The sequence below is a fragment of the Sorex fumeus genome, unplaced genomic scaffold (genome assembly GCF_029834395.1).
Source record: "Sorex fumeus unplaced genomic scaffold, SorFum_2.1 ptg000042l, whole genome shotgun sequence".
Taxonomy (NCBI): Eukaryota; Metazoa; Chordata; class Mammalia; order Eulipotyphla; family Soricidae; genus Sorex; species Sorex fumeus.
In genome coordinates, this window is record NW_026606099.1 from 32203 (window position 1) to 49955 (window position 17753).

General features: G+C 51.6%; 1 protein-coding gene across 1 annotated transcript; it reads right to left on the reverse strand.

The window, feature by feature from the left end:
* Positions 1-17262: 17262 nt before the first annotated feature.
* On the reverse strand, positions 17263-17753 carry LOC130029246 (60S ribosomal protein L27a-like). Its single transcript, XM_056120167.1, has one exon. The coding sequence runs from the start codon at positions 17750-17752 to the stop codon at positions 17393-17395; it is 360 nt and encodes a 119-aa protein (XP_055976142.1). The 5' UTR covers position 17753; the 3' UTR covers positions 17263-17392.

Below are 17753 nucleotides of genomic sequence, written 5' to 3' on the forward strand. Positions count from 1 at the left end.
CAGCCGAAGACCTCCAGGACCAGCCAGCACAATGCCGAGACCACTCTCCGCACACATGAAGGTACTGGCAGAGGGACAAAGCCACGCGGGTCCCGGGGCCGAGACCTCCAAGCCTACTCGAATTGGAGTCGAGCATCTTCCACCCAGATCCTCCAAATTCCAGTAGGCGGGGGTCACACCCACCACCTGGCCCTCTGGCGCCGTGTAATCCCATCAGCGGCCAAGACTCAGAGACTATAAAATCCAGATCCCGGACGAGAACTGTGCAGTCTCTGCCCCCGAGCCTGGGTGTTCCTTCCTGGAGTCCCTTGCAGGGGAGCGTGTTGAGCTTTCCTCCCCGCCCCGACTAGGGCTACAGCAGCCGAAGACCTCCAGGACCAGCCAGGACCATGCCGAGACCACTCTCCGCACACATGAAGGTACTGGCAGAGGGACAAAGCCACGCGGGTTCCGGGGCCGAGACCTCCAAGCCTACTCGAATTGGAGTCGAGCATCTTCCACCCAGATCCTCCAAATTCCAGTAGGTGGGGGTCACACCCACCACCTGGTCCCCTGGCGCCGTGTAATCCCATCAGCGGCCAAGACTCAGAGACTATAAAATCCAGATCCCGGACGAGAACAGTGCAGTCTCTGCCCCCGCGCCTGGGTGTTCCTTCCCGGAGTCCCTTGCAGGGGAGCGGGTTGAGCTTTCCTCACCGCCCCGACCAGGGCTACGGCAGCCGAAGAACTCCAGGACCAGCCAGGACCGTGCTGAGACCACTCTCCGCACACATGAAGGTACTGGCAGAGGGACAAATCCACGCGGGTTCCGGGGCCGAGACCTCCAAGCCTACTCGAATTGGAGTCGAGCATCTTCCACCCAGATCCTCCAAATTCCAGTAGGCGGGGGTCACACCCACCACCTGGCCCCCTGGCGCCGTGTAATCTCATCAGCGGCCAAGACTCAGAGACTATAAAATCCAGATCCCGGACGAGAACAGTGCAGTCTCTGACCCCGCGCCTGGGTGGTCCTTCCCGGAGTCCCTTGGAGGGGAGCGGGTTGAGCTTTCCTCCCCGCCCCGACCAGGGCTACGGCAGCCGACGACCTCCAGGACCAGCCAGCACCGTGCTGAGACCACTCTCCGCACACATGAAGGTACTGGCAGAGGGACAAAGCCACGCGGGTTCCGGGGCCGAGACCTCCAAGCCTACTCGAATAGGAGTCGAGCATCTTCCACCCAGATCTCCAAATTCCAGTAGGCGGGGGTCGCACCGACCACCTGGCCCCCTGGCGCCATGTAATCCCATCAGCGGCCAAGACTCAGAGACTACAAAATCCAGATCCCGGACGAGAACAGTGCAGTCTCTGCCCCCGCGCCTGGGTGTTCCTTCCCGGAGTCCCTTGCAGGGGAGCGGGTTGAGCTTTCCTCCCCGCCCCGACGAGGGCTAGGGCAGCCGAAGACCTCCAGGACCAGCCAGCACCGTGCTGAGACCACTCTCCACACACATGAAGGTACTGGCAGAGGGACAAAACCATGCGGGTTCCGGGGCCGAGACCTCCAAGCCTACTCGAATTGGAGTCGAGCATCTTCCACCCAGATCCTCCAAATTCCAGTAGGCTGGGTTCACACCCACCACCTGGCCCCCTGGCGCCGTGTAATCCCATCAGCGGCCAAGACTCAGAGACTATAAAATCCAGATACCGGACGAGAACAGTGCAGTCTCTGCCCCCGCGCCTGGGTGTTCCTTCCCGAAGTCCCTTGCAGTGGAGCGGGTTGAGCTTTCCTCCCCGCCCCGACCAGGGCTACGGCAGCCGAAGAACTCCAGGACCAGCCAGGACCGTGCTGAGACACTCTCTGCACACATGAAAGTACTGGCAGAGGGACAAAGCCACACGGGTTCCGGGGCAAGGACCTCCAAGCCTACTCGAATTGGAGTCGAGCATCTTCCACCCAGATCCTCCAAATTCCAGTTGGCGGGGGTCCCACCCACCACCTGGCCCCCTGGCGCCATGTAATCCCATCAGCGGCCAAGACTCAGAGACTATAAAATCCAGATCCCGGACGAGAACAGTGCAGTCTCTGCCCCCGCGCCTGGGTGTTCCTTCCCGGAGTCCCTTGGAGGGGAACTGGTTGAGCTTTCCTCCCCGCCCCGACCAGGGCTACGGCAGCCGAAGACCTCCAGGACCAGCCTGCACCGTGCTGAGACCACTCTCGGCACACATCAAGGTACTGGCAGAGGGACAAAGCCACGCGGGTTCCGGGGCCGAGACCTCCAAGCCTACTCGAATTGGAGTCGAGCATCTTCCACCCAGATCCTCCAAATTCCAGTAGGCGGGGGTCACACCCACCACCTGGCCCCCTGACTCCGTGTAATCCCATCAGCGGCCAAGACTCAGAGACTATACAATCCAGATCCCGGACGAGAACAGTGCAGTCTCTGCCCCCGCGCCTGGGTGTTCCTTCCCGGAGTCCCTTGGAGGGGAGCGGGTTGAGCTTTCCTCCCCGCCCCGACCAGGGCTACGGCAGCCGAAGACCTCCAGGACCAGCCAGTACCGTGCTGAGACCACTCTCTGCACTCATGAAGGTACTGGCAGAGGGACAAAGCCACGCGGGTTCCGGGGCCGAGACCTCCAAGCCTACTCGAATTGGAGTCTAGCATCTTCCACCCAGATCCTCCAAATTCCAGTAGGCGGGGGTCACACCCACCAACTGGCCCCCTGGCGCCGTGTAATCCCATCAGCGGCCAAGAATCAGAGAATATAAAATCCAGATCCCGGACGAGAACAGTGCAGTCTCTGCCCCCGCGCCTGGGTGTTCCTTCCCGGAGTCCCTTGCAGGGGAGCGGGTTCAGCTTTACTCCCCGCCCCGACCAGGGCTACGGCAGCCGAAGACCTCCAGGACCAGCCAGCACCGTGCTGAGACCACTCTCTGCACACATGAAGGTACTGGCAGAGGGACAAAGCCACGCGGGTTCCGGGGCCGAGACCTCCAAGCCTACTCAAATTGGAGTCGAGCATCTTCCACCCAGATCCTCCAAATTCCAGAAGGCGGGGGTCACACCCACCACCTGGCCCCCTGGCGCCGTGTAATCCCATCAGCGGCCGACTCAGAGACTATAAAATCCAGATCCCGGACGAGAACAGTGCAGTCTCTGCCCCCGCGCATGGGTGTTCCTTCCCGGAGTCCCTTGCAGGGGAGCGGGTTGAGCTTTCCTCCCCGCCCCGACCAGGGCTACAGCAGTCGAAGACCTCCAGGACCAGCCAGCACCGTGCTGAGACCACTCTCCGCACACATGAAGGTACTGGCAGAGGGACAAAGCCACGCGGGTTCCGGGGCCGGGATCTCCAAGCCTACTCGAATTGGAGTCGAGCATCTTCCACCCAGATCCTCCAAATTCCAGTAGGCGGGGGTCACACCCACCACCTGGCCCCCTGGCGCCGTGTAATCCCATCAGCGGCCAAGACTCAGAGACTATAAAATCCAGATCCCAGACGAGAACAGTGCAGTCTCTGCCCCCGCGCCTGGGTGTTCCTTCCCGGAGTCCCTTGGAGGGGAGCGGGTTGAGCTTTCCTCCCCACCCCGACCAGGGCTACAGCAGCCGAAGACCTCCAGGACCAGCCAGCACCGTGCTGAGACCACTCTCCGCACACATGAAGGTACTGGCAGAGGGACAAAGCCACGCGGGTTCCGGGGCCGAGACCTCCAAGCCTTCTCGAATTGGAGTCGAGCATCTTCCACCCAGATCCTCCAAATTCCAGTAGGCGGGGGTCACACCCACCACCTGGCCCCCTGGCGCCGTGTAATCCCATCAGCGGCCAAGACTCAGAGACTATAAAATCCAGATCCCGGACGAGAACAGTGCAGTCTCTGCCCCCGCGCCTGGGTGTTCCTTCCCGGAGTCCCTTGCAGGGGAGCGGGTTGAGCTTTCCTCCCCGCCCCGACCAGGGCTACGGCAGCCGAAGACCTCCAGGACCAGCCAGCACCGTGCTGAGACCACTCTCCGCACACATGAAGGTACTGGCAGAGGGACAAAGCCACGCGGGTTCCGGGGCCGAGACCTCCAAGCCTACTCGAATTGGAGTCGAGCATCTTCCACCCAGATCCTCCAAATTCCAGAAGGCGGGGGTCACACCCACCACCTGGCCCCCTGGCGCCGTGTAATCCCATTAGCGGCCAAGACTCAGAGACTATAAAATCCAGATCCCGGACGAGAACAGTGCAGTCTCTGCCCCCGCGCCTGGGTGTTCCTTCCCGGAGTCCCTTGCAGGGGAGCGGGTTGAGCTTTCCTCCCCGCCCCGACCAGGGCTACGGCAGCCGAAGACCTCCAGGACCAGCCAGGACCGTGCTGAGACCACTCTCCGCACACATGAAGGTACTGGCAGAGGGACAAAGCCACGCGGGTTCCGGGGCCGAGACCACCAAGCGTACTCGAATTGGAGTCGAGCATCTTCCACCCAGATCCTCCAAATTCCAGTAGGCGGGGGTCACACCCACCACCTGGCCCCCTGGCGCCATGTAATCCCATCAGCGGCCAAGACTCAGAGACTATAAAATCCAGATCCCGGACGAGAACAGTGCAGTCTCTGCCTCCGCGCCTGAGTTTTCCTTCCCGGAGTCCCTTGGAGGGGCGCGGGTTGAGCTTTCCTCCCCGCCCCGACCAGGGCTACGGCAGCCGAAGACCTCCAGGACCAGCCAGCACCGTGCTGAGACCACTCTCTGCACACATGAAGGTACTGGCAGAGGGACAAAGCCACGCAGGTTCCGGGGCCGAGACCTCCAAGCTTACTCGAATTGGAGTCGAGCATCTTCCACCCAGATCCTCCAAATTCCAGTAGGCGGGGGTCACACCCACCACCTGGCCCCCTGGCGCCATGTAATCCCATCAGCGGCCAAGACTCAGAGACTATAAAATCCAGATCCCGTACGAGAACAGTGCAATCTCTGCCCCCGCGCCTGGGTGTTCCTTCCCGGAGTCCCTTGGAGGGGAGCGGGTTGAGCTTTCCTCCCCGCCCCGACCAGGGCTACGGCAGCCGAAGACCTCCAGGACCAGCCAGCACCGTGCTGAGACCACTCTCTGCACACATGAAGGTACTGGCAGAGGGACAAAGCCACGCGGGTTCCGGGGCCGAGACCTCCAAGCCTACTCGAATTGGAGTCGAGCATCTTCCACCCAGATCCTCCAAATTCCAGAAGGCGGGGGTCACACCCACCACCTGGCCCCCTGGCGCCGTGTAATCCCATCAGCGGCCGACTCAGAGACTATAAAATCCAGATCCCGGACGAGAACAGTGCAGTCTCTGCCCCCGCGCCTGGGTGTTCCTTCCCGGAGTCCCTTGCAGGGGAGCGGGTTGAGCTTTCCTCCCCGCCCCGACCAGGGCTACAGCAGTCGAAGACCTCCAGGACCAGCCAGCACCGTGCTGAGACCACTCTCTGCACACATGAAGGTACTGGCAGAGGGACAAAGCCACGCGGGTTCCGGGGCCGAGACCTCCAAGCCTACTCGAATTGGAGTCGAGCATCTTCCACCCAGATCCTCCAAATTCCAGAAGGCGGGGGTCACACCCACCACCTGGCCCCCTGGCGCCGTGTAATCCCATCAGCGGCCAAGACTCAGAGACTATAAAATCCAGATCCCGGACGAGAACAGTGCAGTCTCTGCCCCCGCGCCTGGGTGTTCCTTCCCGGAGTCCCTTGCAGGGGAGCGGGTTGAGCTTTCCTCCCCGCCCCGACCAGGGCTACGGCAGCCGAAGACCTCCAGGACCAGCCAGCACCATGCCGAGACCACTCTCCGCACACATGAAGGTACTGGCAGAGGGACAAAGCCACGCGGGTTCCGGGGCCGAGACCTCCAAGCCTACTCGAATTGGAGTCGAGCATCTTCCACCCAGATCCTCCAAATTCCAGTAGGCGGGGGTCACACCCACCACCTGGCCCCCTGGCGCCATGTAATCCCATCAGCGGCCAAGACTCAGAGACTATAAAATCCAGATCCCGGACGAGAACAGTGCAGTCTCTGCCCCCGCGCCTGAGTTTTCCTTCCCGGAGTCCCTTGGAGGGGAGCGGGTTGAGCTTTCCTCCCCGCCCCGACCAGGGCTACGGCAGCCGAAGACCTCCAGGACCAGCCAGCACCGTGCTGAGACCACTCTCTGCACACATGAAGGTACTGGCAGAGGGACAAAGCCACGCAGGTTCCGGGGCCGAGACCTCCAAGCCTACTCGAATTGGAGTCGAGCATCTTCCACCCAGATCCTCCAAATTCCAGTAGGCGGGGGTCACACCCACCACCTGGCCCCCTGGCGCCGTGTAATCCCATCAGCGGCCAAGACTCAGAGACTATAAAATCCAGATCCCGGACGAGAACAGTGCAGTCTCTGCCCCCGCGCCTGGGTGTTCCTTCCCGGAGTCCCTTGCAGGGGAGCGGGTTGAGCTTTCCTCCCCGCCCCGACCAGGGCTACGGCAGCCGAAGACCTCCAGGACCAGCCAGCACCGTGCTGAGACCACTCTCCGCACACATGAAGGTACTGGCAGAGGGACAAAGCCACGCGGGTTCCGGGGCCGAGACCTCCAAGCCTACTCGAATTGGAGTCGAGCATCTTCCACCCAGATCCTCCAAATTCCAGTAGGCGGGGTCACACCCACCACCTGGTCCCCTGGCGCCGTGTAATCCCATCAGCGGCCAAGACTCAGAGACTATAAAATCCAGATCCCGGACGAGAACAGTGCAATCTCTGCCCCCGCGCCTGGGTGTTCCTTCCCGGAGTCCCTTGCAGGGGAGCGGGTTGAGCTTTCCTCCCCGCCCCGACCAGGGCTACGGCAGCCGAAGACCTCCAGGACCAGCCAGCACCGTGCTGAGACCACTCTCTGCACACATGAAGGTACTGGCAGAGGGACAAAGCCACGCGGGTTCTGGGGCCGAGACCTCCAAGCCTACTCGAATTGGAGTCGAGCATCTTCCACCCAGATCCTCCAAATTCCAGTAGGCGGGGGTCACACCCACCACCTGGCCCCTGGTGCCGTGTAATCCCATCAGCGGCCAAGACTCAGAGACTATAAAATCCAGATCCCGGAATCGCGCGGTCGCGCGACATCTTAACAGAACTTTTTTTTAATGACATCTTATTGTCTTATTCCTACTTTGGACAAACTTGCAGGCTATTGAATGTAGCTTGCCCACAGGGCTGAGTCTGGCAAACTCCCCGTGGCGTACCAAATATACCAAATACCAGTAACAATGATGGGTCTCATTCTCCTAAATAGCCTTGAATATAATCTCAGGGCTAGGATGAAAGAGACATTACTGGGGCCTGCTGGAGACAATCGACGAATAACAGGATGATGAAATGAAATGAAATGAAATTGATAGCTGAATTAGGACACATAAATTATGTGGTACCAATTCCACCACCAGTGTCAACTTTCCTTCCCTTCACTCCTATTCTGCCACCTTGTCAGGCACATTTTAAAGTTTGGTGATTAGTTTAGATCTCATGTTTTCATGTTGTTGAGCCTGTGGTTTGGACATGTAGCTATACAACTCCCCCACATTACTGATATTTCAGAGACTCCTGTCCCTTGCCCCTCATTTCTTCCTTTTCTCATCTTGTTATTTCCCTCCTTGATTTTTTTCTTTTCTGTCCTTCTCCTCCTATACTATGGAGGCTAGAGTGATCTAGGTATCCGTCCTTTATTACAATGTATTCCCTCATCCAGTTATTCTATATAGCACATATAAGTGACATAATTTTGTGTTTGTCCTTCTGGCCTATTTCACTCAACATGATACCTTCTCCTTTTTTTTTTTTAGAAGTACTGCTATTTATTCGGCCATTAGTTAAGCTAATTGAATTGGGAATGAACTTCACATCTCCACATTACTTTTGTTTAAATTCAGAATGTTAATTTTATTATTATTTTATTATTGTTATTTTTTAAATCACTGTGAGATACATTTACAAAGCTTTCATGTTTGAGTTTCAGTCATACAATGATCGATTACTCAACCTTCCATTGGTTCACATCTTCCACCACCAAGAACTCTGGTATCCTCCTCATCCCACCCGTCCCCCTGCCTCTGTGGCAGACAGTCTTCCCCATACTCTCTTTTGGATTGCTTGTTATGAATAGCATAAGGTGTCATGCGGCTGCAAGAGTGGCCCCATGCTCCTAGAATTCTAAAATTTTAGATAATTAGGGTCTGGAGAAATCTCTGCAGCGAGCTGCCTGGTTTGGAGATTCCTTTGTGTCTCTGGATCATGGCCATTAAAGAGTTTAAGTAGCAGCCAGAGGCAGTTTGTGGGCGTGACTTCCAGGGTTCCATGGGGATGGGGGGTTGAGAGAGGCCAGCCCATGCCTATTCCTTGAGGTCTGGAGTTTATGTCATTGAACCAGCGTACCTGCACTTCTCATTGGGTTTTGAAAGCTGGTGGCTGCCGGGGATTTTCGGGGACAGGCGGAGGGATGATACCTGCCCTGTCTGAGGCACCCTGATGAAGTTGGTCTGGCCTAAAGTGTGGAGGCATCTCTGAAGTGAGCTGTTCAGTTTGGACATTCCTTTGTGTGTCTTTGGATTATGGCCCTTGTTTTCATCTTTTCCAGAGAAGTAAACTATAGGCATATGCCCTTCAGGGTTTGCCTGTTCACCTGAATTGCACTGCACCAACAGCCCTAATTGTGGCTTTTGATCTCTTTTGAGATTTATGGGTCTCTGAAATAAGCCCAATAAATAGCTTGAATACCTGAGCTGGTGGTGATTTGTGGGTGTAGCTCCCACATACCTAACTGTTGGCTATTTAATTTCTTAGTAAACTTGGCCCCAAGCTGTTGGGTTCCAGCAAAAGGCACAGCAGCAATTTTGGGGTATCTGGAAGTCTGAAGTCAACAACAGGCTGTTGACGCACTTGCCCCACAGGTACAGTTGACCTGCTGGCAGCACCATGCCCCTGACATGATTGATACCTTCTAATTCCATCCAGGAATCGCATGATTCCATTGTTCCTTGCAGTTGCATATTCCATAAAACCTTTATGCCCCAGAAAAAATTTTTTTCTCAGAAAGAGACCTGACATTTCTTTGAACCATGAACCTTCTTTGAGAGCAACAGATTTCTCCAAGTGGATCAGAGTGCTGAGCCAGATGAGAAAGAAAACCAGTTCAGAGAGGAAGCCGACTGTAATTGTCCTTTGAATCCTATGTCACTTCCTGCTAAAACTCTTTGGCAGGTAGCGAGATAAAGCAGCAGCCCACTGACAGAGCAGATAAAATGGTTCTGAACTGAACCTAGAGCAACACTGCCCAGGAGCATGGTGTGGGGCTTAGGTCCTTCCAGAGCATATGCCACTGCTCACAGCAGTTATGCAGATGGAATGGGGAAGGAGATGTTTTCCTTTGCCAGGACAGCGGTGAGGAGGGGAACTGAACTCTCCATTCATAAGAACCTTGAAGCAAGATGTCTGCCCAGATTTACTGATGAAAGGGGTCAGATACTTCAATTTGCAGCTATTCTGTCTCTGTAGGCCATGTGGCTGCACCTGGTGGCCCTGGTGGCTCTGTACCACCTTGTGTGCTGGCACCGAAAGAGCCAGGTGGTGAGCCAGCTTTGGGACAAGTACATCTTCACACGGGCTGTGATTCAGGCTTGGGGAGCCTACTGGTCAGGGAGTTGGACCAGCGGAGCTTGAGGTGCTGGCTGCGTGTCTGACCAAGAAGAGGGCCGAGTCTCTGAGGGCTCAGACTTCAGACAGGCTGGATATAGTGATCGTGCATGTCACCAAGTCAGAGAGCATCTCTGCGGTCACCCAATGGGTGAAGGAGTGCACGGGAGACTACCATGAACTGCTGGGTCTGTGTCTGAAGGGGAGACCTTGACTGTGCTCCCTGGTGGGACACATTCAAGGCATAATTGGGAGCAGCTAGGGTGAAGATCAAGCCCCCGAGACTTGACTCGAATGGGACAAGCAGTAGGCGACTCCTCTCCCAAAGCTCCCCGTTTGACTTCCTGGCAGCGGTCCTCCTCCCCTCCAGTAAATGTGATGTCAGTTAAACAAATGCCAGAAGATTGAGTGAAAAGAGCCCCAGCCAAAAAGTAACCGAGGAACGTAACATCCTGCTTTACTTTGTGCAAGTGCTTTCTTTGTGCAAGTACATTCTGGAAGTTCCCCTAAGATGTTCGTTTCTTGTCCCTGATAGCATATAGGGTTGACCCTGCTTACAATAAATGAACTGTCTCTCTGAAGCGCTTCCGGAGTGTATATCTTTCTTGTGCCTTCGTGTACTCACCCTCCCTCTAAAAGGCTGCTTGCCTCCTCTGAACGACAAAGACAGTGAGTAAGGAGCAATGCCGTAGAGCTGCCACAGCTGGCTTCTTGGTCAGTCAGGTGACTCCTTCGTGGAGAGAGTGACACTCCCTGGCAGAATCCCGGGCCTTTCAGGATTTGAGTTTCGTGTGCTTTTTTGAGTCACCAGATCCCCAGCCTGAGCCTCTGCCCTTTGCATACTCCCACCCCCACCCCCTCAGGGCTCTGAGGTTCTGGGGTGCTGGGGAGAATTTATTCAGCTGGGGTTAATTGCCTCTCCACAGTTTTTATCTGTGCTGTGTTCTCTCTTTTTTTTTCTTTCTTTCATTTTTTTGTTGGGAGGGGGCTTGGAGTGGGGCCCATGCCTGGCAGTGCTTGAGGGTAACTCCTGGCTCTGCACTCAAGGATTACTCCTAGTGGTCTTGGGAGATAATATGGGATACCAAGGAATGAATCTGGTCAGCAAGTGCAAGGCAAGTTCCCTACCCACTGTACCCTTTCTCTAGTCCCATTTCTTGATGCTGATTTTTGGGGTACTTTGGCATGGGGACTTGCACACAGATTGGGAGCAGTGCTGGAGCTGGGCTTCTGTTCTGGGCCTTTGTCGTGTTCTTGCTGGTGTTTCCAAAATGTTCCACTGCTGAATATCTGCATTTCACTGACATCACTGTTCTTTTTTTGTTTGTTTCTGCTTTTCTTCTTTCTTTTTTCTTTCTTTCTTTCTTTCTTTCTTTCTTTCTTTCTTTCTTCCTTCCTTCCTTCCTTCCTTCCTTTCTTTCTTTCTTTCTTTCTTTCTTTCTTTCTTTCTTTCTTTTATAAATTTATTTATTGAATTACCGTGAGAGCAGTTACAAAGCTTTCAGGTTTAAATCTCGGTCATCACGATCAGGATCATGATCATCCTGTCGTTTGTTGATTGCCTCAAGCAGGCACCAGTAACGTCTCCTTCTTCCTAGCCCTCAGATTTTATTTTATTTTATTTATTTTTAATTTTTTATGTAGGAGTACTGCTATTTATTCAGCCACTGATTAGCTGATTGAATTGGGCATGAACTCCACTAGCACTGAGATTTTAAAAGAGCCATATTCAATGCTCTTTCAGGGCTAGGAGAATGAGACCTATCATTGTTACTGGTATTTGGCATATTGAGTATGACAAGGAAAGTTTGCCAGACTCTGCCGTGCGAGCAGGGTCATACAATGATGAAGCATCCATCCCTTCACCAGTGCACATTTCCCACCACCAAAACCCCCAGAATACACCCCATCCCACACCCTCCCCCTACCTGTGTGGCAGATGATTTCCACATTACTCACTCTCTCTCTCTCTACTTTGATTACATTCAATATTTCGACACCAGACCCACCATTATTATTTGGTATTTTACCCCAACACTCAGATCTGTCAAAAAGTCAACAGTAGACAATTTGTTGTCTATTGCTGATTATGAATAGCATATGATATTGCACAGCTTCTGCGGCCATGTGATTTTGGAATTCTGAAAATTTAATAATTAAATCTGGAGGGATTTCTGCCAAAAGCCTCTGGGTTCCTAGATTTGTTACTGAGTCTATGGGATGACTTTAGCAGCTTGTTGAGTAGCCTGAGGGTCCATTCATGGGCCGACATCACTGTTCTGAGTAAGGTCAGCACTCTCAGTTGAGATATCTTTATCTTTATCCATTGTATTTATCTCCTCTAGTGCCCTCTCTCTTTTTATACTCTCTCTCTCTCTCTCTGCCTCATTGTAGAATTGATAGATGTGGCACACCTGCTTCTCAGCCCCTCTTCCTCTCTCATTTTCTCCTGCTCAGTGTGTGCTTGTCCTCAGCTGGTCTCTCCCTCACAGGATGGATTCATCTCTGGGAGGAGAAGGTCTTTCTGGAATCAAATATTTTTGCAGTTGTGGAAGGCATTGAAGGGTAGAAAGTGACCACCTGCCTGCCCCATCAGTTTCAGTTCCCTGGGCTGCTTTGGGCTGTAAGGTGGAGGTTTCAGTGGGGATTCTGGTGGGGGACACTGAGGATGGTAGTGTTTTATTTGTCTGCAAAGAAATCTATTTACAGGATTTTTTGAGGGGTGCCACACCTGGAAGTGTGCAGGGTTGACTCTGCACTCAAGGAAGGGCTCAAGAGACTATATTATATACAGTGCTGGGGATCAAACCTGAGTCCACTACGTGCAGAGTGAGCACTCTACCTGCTTCACTATGTCTCTGGTCCTTACAGGATTATTTGGTTCTGAAATGAAAGTGAAAGCTTTACCCTGGCCAAATAATAGAGATCATAACTTAGGGAGTGGGGTGTGAGGGTCTGTGAGATGAAGAGTCTAGTGTCTCCATGTGGGCCCAGGGCTGAGTGGGATGATCTGGGGACTGATGTGAGGAGGAAAGTCACAGGAACCTCTCCTCTTCTAGAATGAAGCGTAGGGATTTCCTTTTTAGGACCTAATACCCAATACAGGCTTGGGTACCCAAATGGCACTTAGAGAGCTATTAGGATGTGGGACCTTTTCTTGGGGGATAACTTCCTTTCCCAATCGCCAATCTCTGACTCCCTCTCTTAAATCTTCCTTTGAGAGCAGAAGTTCCTAAATTTTTGTCCTATAGACTCTTATTTTTCTTTCTGGGTCATACCCGGTGATGCACAGGGGTTGCTCCTGGCTCACGCACTCAGTAATTATTCCTGGCGGTGCTCGGGGGACCATACGGGATGCTGAGAATCGAACCCCGGTCGGCCACGTTACAAGACAAACATCCTAACTGCTGTGCTATTGCTCCAGCTCGCAAAAGAATATTGACTCTGGCCTTTTATTTGTTTAGTTACTTTTTTGATTTTTTGGGTCATACCACGCGATGTTCAGGGGTTACTCTTGGCTCTGCACTCAGGAATCTCTCCTGGAGGTGCTTGGGGGACCATATGTGATGCCAGGGATAGAACCCAAGTTGGCCACATGCAAGGCAAATGCCCTACCCGCTGTACTATTGCTCCAACCCCGTACAGCCTCTTTTCCAGAAAATATTTTTGTTCTAAAAATCATGTTCAAAAGCATGTTCTAAAAATCTACTTGTTTTTCAGAGAACAAAGCTCATTCCAATTATACCCACAGTTATTACTCCCCTCTCTGTCATTGTTCCAGCACCCTCTCCCCTGCACCCCCTATTCTACCAGATAGTATCACCCACTTTTTGGAAACACTGCTCGAAAGTCTCCACTCTCTAGCCTCACAATGCCTCAGATTCCTTTCCCCAGATCCTCTGCAGTCCCCTCCAGTGAAGACTCAGTCTTTTGTTTTCCCATTGCCTTTATCGAAGGTCAGCTTTATGCTGGAAAGAAATTCTCGTGATTTTCCCCGTTTTTTTGGGGGGGGCTATAACGCTATACCCGGCAGTACTCAAGGCTTACTCCTGGCTCTGCAATCAGGGATAATTTCTGGCTGGCTCAGGGGACCAGTAGGGATATTGGGGATTGAATCCCAGCCAACCATGTGCAAGGCAAGCGTCCTACCTGCTGTACTTTCTCTCCAGCCCCTGGACTGGAACTCTCTTAGTTACCGAGTGCTTTCTGAAGCTCAGACTATGTCTTCTTTATTGATGATATTCCAGGATGGGTTCCATAGAGAAATGTTTGTCAGTGAGTGACAGAGTTTCAGGGAGAACTACAAATTTAACTTTCTTTCCTCAGTTTAAAAACAAAATATGATAGAGGGCTGGAGTGATAGCACAATGGTAGGGCATTTGCCTTACATGCAGCTGGTCTGGCCGAGCTGGGTTTGATTCCTCCGCCCCTCTCGGAGAGCCCGGCAAGCTATGGAGAGTATCTCGCCCACACGGCAAAGCCTGGCAAACTACCCGTGACCTATTCAATATGCCAAACACAGTAACAACAAGTCTCACGATGGAGACGTTACTGGGCCTGCTCAAGCAAATCGATAAACAATGGGAGGACCGTGACTTCCATGTTGAACAATATCAGTGTTGTTCCTGAAACTTGAGACCAGCTGTTGTGGTGGCATTCATTCTCAAACCTGCAGTGTTAGTTTGGTTTCAGAGAAAATGCTATTAAAGATGAGACCAGGGTTCTAAATAAACATAGCTGAGGCCAGACTGATAGTCCGGCGGGTAAGATGCTTGCCTTGAATGCAGATGACCCAGGTTCAATCCCTGGCATCTGATATGGCCTCTCAGACACTGTCAGGCATAATTCCTGGGTACAGAACCAGGAGTAACCCCTGAACATTGCTACGTGTGGCACCCATTTTCCCAAAAGAAAGAACTAGGAACACCTGACATGGCTCCTGAAGAGATATCAATTGATAAATTGGGTTAGACCAAAACCAAAACAAAAATAAACCATAAAAAAAAACCTGTCACTGTCACTGTCCTCCAGTTTTCATTAATTTGCTCGAGCGGGCCTAGTAACATTGTAAGACTTGTTATTGTGTTTGGCATATCAAATACGTCACGGGGAGCTTTTCAGGCTTTGCTCTGTGGGCGAGATAGTCTCGGTAGCTTGCCGGGCTCTCCGAGAGGGGTGGAGGAATCAAACTAGGGTTGGCCATAACAAAAAATTCTGCAAAAAAAAAAATCCTCTTACATTCTCTTCTACAGGACATGCTTTAAAGCTTATAATTGCTTTGTCATTTTTCCTGGTACTGGGTACCGAACTTAGGCAAGGCAAGAGCTCTGCTATAGAGCTGCATCCCCAGACTATCAACTATTGTGCAGGAAGGACAGAGATGGAATCTCTTAGATACTCTCCATCTTGTTCCTGCTTCAAAAGAGTCAACACTATTTAAGACGTATTATAACTTAGGTTTTTTTAAAACTTGGAATTTTTAATGAAGCTGAAATGTAGAAAGAAGGGAGCAGATCGCTTAGTGGGCTTTTTGCGGGGTGTCAGGGGCATCCCCATCTTTAAAGATGTATACTCTCTGTTCTTTGTCATAGCGGCTGTGGCTGACAGCATTGAGTCAATACTTAATGCTTTAAAAAATCTTTATTTACAAACCACAATTCACAAAGTTGTTCACAACATAGTTGTTTTAGGTATTCAGTGTCCCAGCACCAGTCCCACCACCAGTGTGCTTTTATTTCCATCAATGTCCCTAGTTACCCCCCCTCCCCACGCAAGCCTTGTCCCTTACCAGGGGTTAATTAATTTACTTTATGTTGCTTATTAGAACATATATCTTGCAATGATGTTGCTAAAATTGTGGCATGAGGCTTTACTGAGCTGGACCTTCTATGCTAATTATTTTTACTTATTGAATTTAGTGGACACAATTTCCCCCTCTTATTTTCTTGTTTCTCCTGGGCTGTCAGCTCTGTGACACTTGGAAATGCTGCACAGTCACATATGTGACTGTATATTTGGAGCTGGGACGATCAACTGCAGTATCTCTCTGGCATCTTTATGAGATCTGTCCTGAAGCTGGGTCAGTTTCCCTGGAAGAGGCAGGAGCTGGATGTTGGTGGGTAGAGCGGTGGGTCTTTGGCAGGCTGGGAACTCAGTCTGTCCCCATCCTGCCTAGGGTCCAGAAAGGCCTGGAGGCAACCAGGCCTTTCTGGGATAACTCAGCTGCTGGCATCTCTCTGAGATTGGTTCTGAAGTTGGGCCATTTCTCTCAGAAGTTACATTTTAGGAAGAAATGCATAGCAAAGAGTCATTATTCTCTTTGTTCAGAGGACTATCTTCAAGGCTCCCATTCCGTTTGCTCTGAAATTTGCCTTTTGTTCTTTAAGATACACAGAAGACCCCTGGAGGGAAAGGGTGTCTGTCTCTTCCACCTTTTTTCCCCCTTCCTCCCCCGGTGGCATGGTGGCCGCTGCCTCAGAGCTTATTGGATGGCCAGGTATGAGCCTGCAGTGATGGGCCAACTGCAGTCTCATGGGATGGGGACCAGAACCAGCACGTCCTTCCTGCCCTGCCGAGACCACGAGTTTCCCCCCACAAGCGGCTCTCCGGCACGGCCATAGACCCAGAGACACAAAAACTGATCTCAGAACTATGCGGCTTTTGGCAGAAATTCCTCTAGACTTAATTAGTAAAATATCAGAAATCCAAAAAGACATCATATGGTCTTCATAACCAGCAATAGAAAACAAATTATTTCACAATGCCTTTTCAGCAGGTATGATTTTTTGGGGAAAATTCCAAATAATAATGGTGCATCTTTTGTCAAAATAATGAATATAATCAAAGTAGGAGAGAGTTAAGTGGAAATCATCTGCCTCACAGGCATCGGGAGGGGTGGGATGGGGGGTATATTGGGGTTCTTGGTGGTGGAAAATATGCACTGGTGAAGGGATGGGTGTTTGATCATTGTATGACTGAGACTTAAACCTGAAAACTTTGTAACTTTTCTCATGGTGATTCAATAAAAAAGAAAAAATAAAAAGAAACACAGAAGATAAAATGCTGCCCCCTTCCTTCTACCTTACAAATATTCCACGAAATAAGGGGACTGGGAGATAGAACTGAACATTTTATTGTCTTCATTGCAGGTAAAGCTGTGACAAGGTCAACTTTTTCCTTCTTTTTAAAAAAATTTTTAAAATTTATTATTGTTGTTTTTTGCTTTTCATATAATGAAGACAGGTAACAATTTATTTGAAGACAAGATTAAGCTGCTAAAACAAAAGACCAACCCACACTGTATTAAGTATCTATCTGAATTGTTTACAAATATTCATGTATCCTCACTAACATTTCAGCATGATTTGGTAAACATAAAAGGAAAGAGAAATCTGCTTTGCTCTTTGGACTCAACTTTAGTTTTTATTTATTTATTACTTTTTACTTTGGGGGCTATACCCAGCTGTGCTCAGGGCTTACTCCTGGATCAGTGCTCAGGGATCACTCTTGGTGGGGTTTGGGGAATCTATGGGATGCCAGGGATTGAACCAGGTTGGGCTGCATATAGGGCAATACCCTTCATGTCATACTGTCTCTCTGGCCCCATGCGACTTTATTTATTTATATTTTAAAGAATGGCAGTGTAGCGTTTAATGATCCTTCTTTTAGGTGACTTCAAGTTACCAGGACACAGGCTCCTCCCACTTTCTTAATCTTTTCTTCCGCTCTTCTGCTGAAGCATTTGGCTTTCACGATGACAGGCTACTTTAGGAGCTTTCCCTTCCCAAGAACTTTGTAGTAGCCCGATCGCACCACATCAATGATAGGAGCTGCTCCAGTCTTGTTTTTGGCAGCATTAACCTGTGTCTGCTCACTGACCAAGGTCCACAGTTTGCCAAGATTGACAGTTGGGAAGAAACTTTGATTTCTCTTTAAGTGATAATGCCTCATACCCACTTTCCCAAAGTAACCTGGATGGTATTTGTCAAAGTTGATCCTGTGGTGAAGCATGCCACCAGCGTTACACCGACCTCCAGGATGCTTCCAGTGCTTGCCGATGCGGCCGTGGCCATGGCTCACATGGCCCCTGAGTTTCCGGGTCTTCCTCAGTCTGGACGGCATG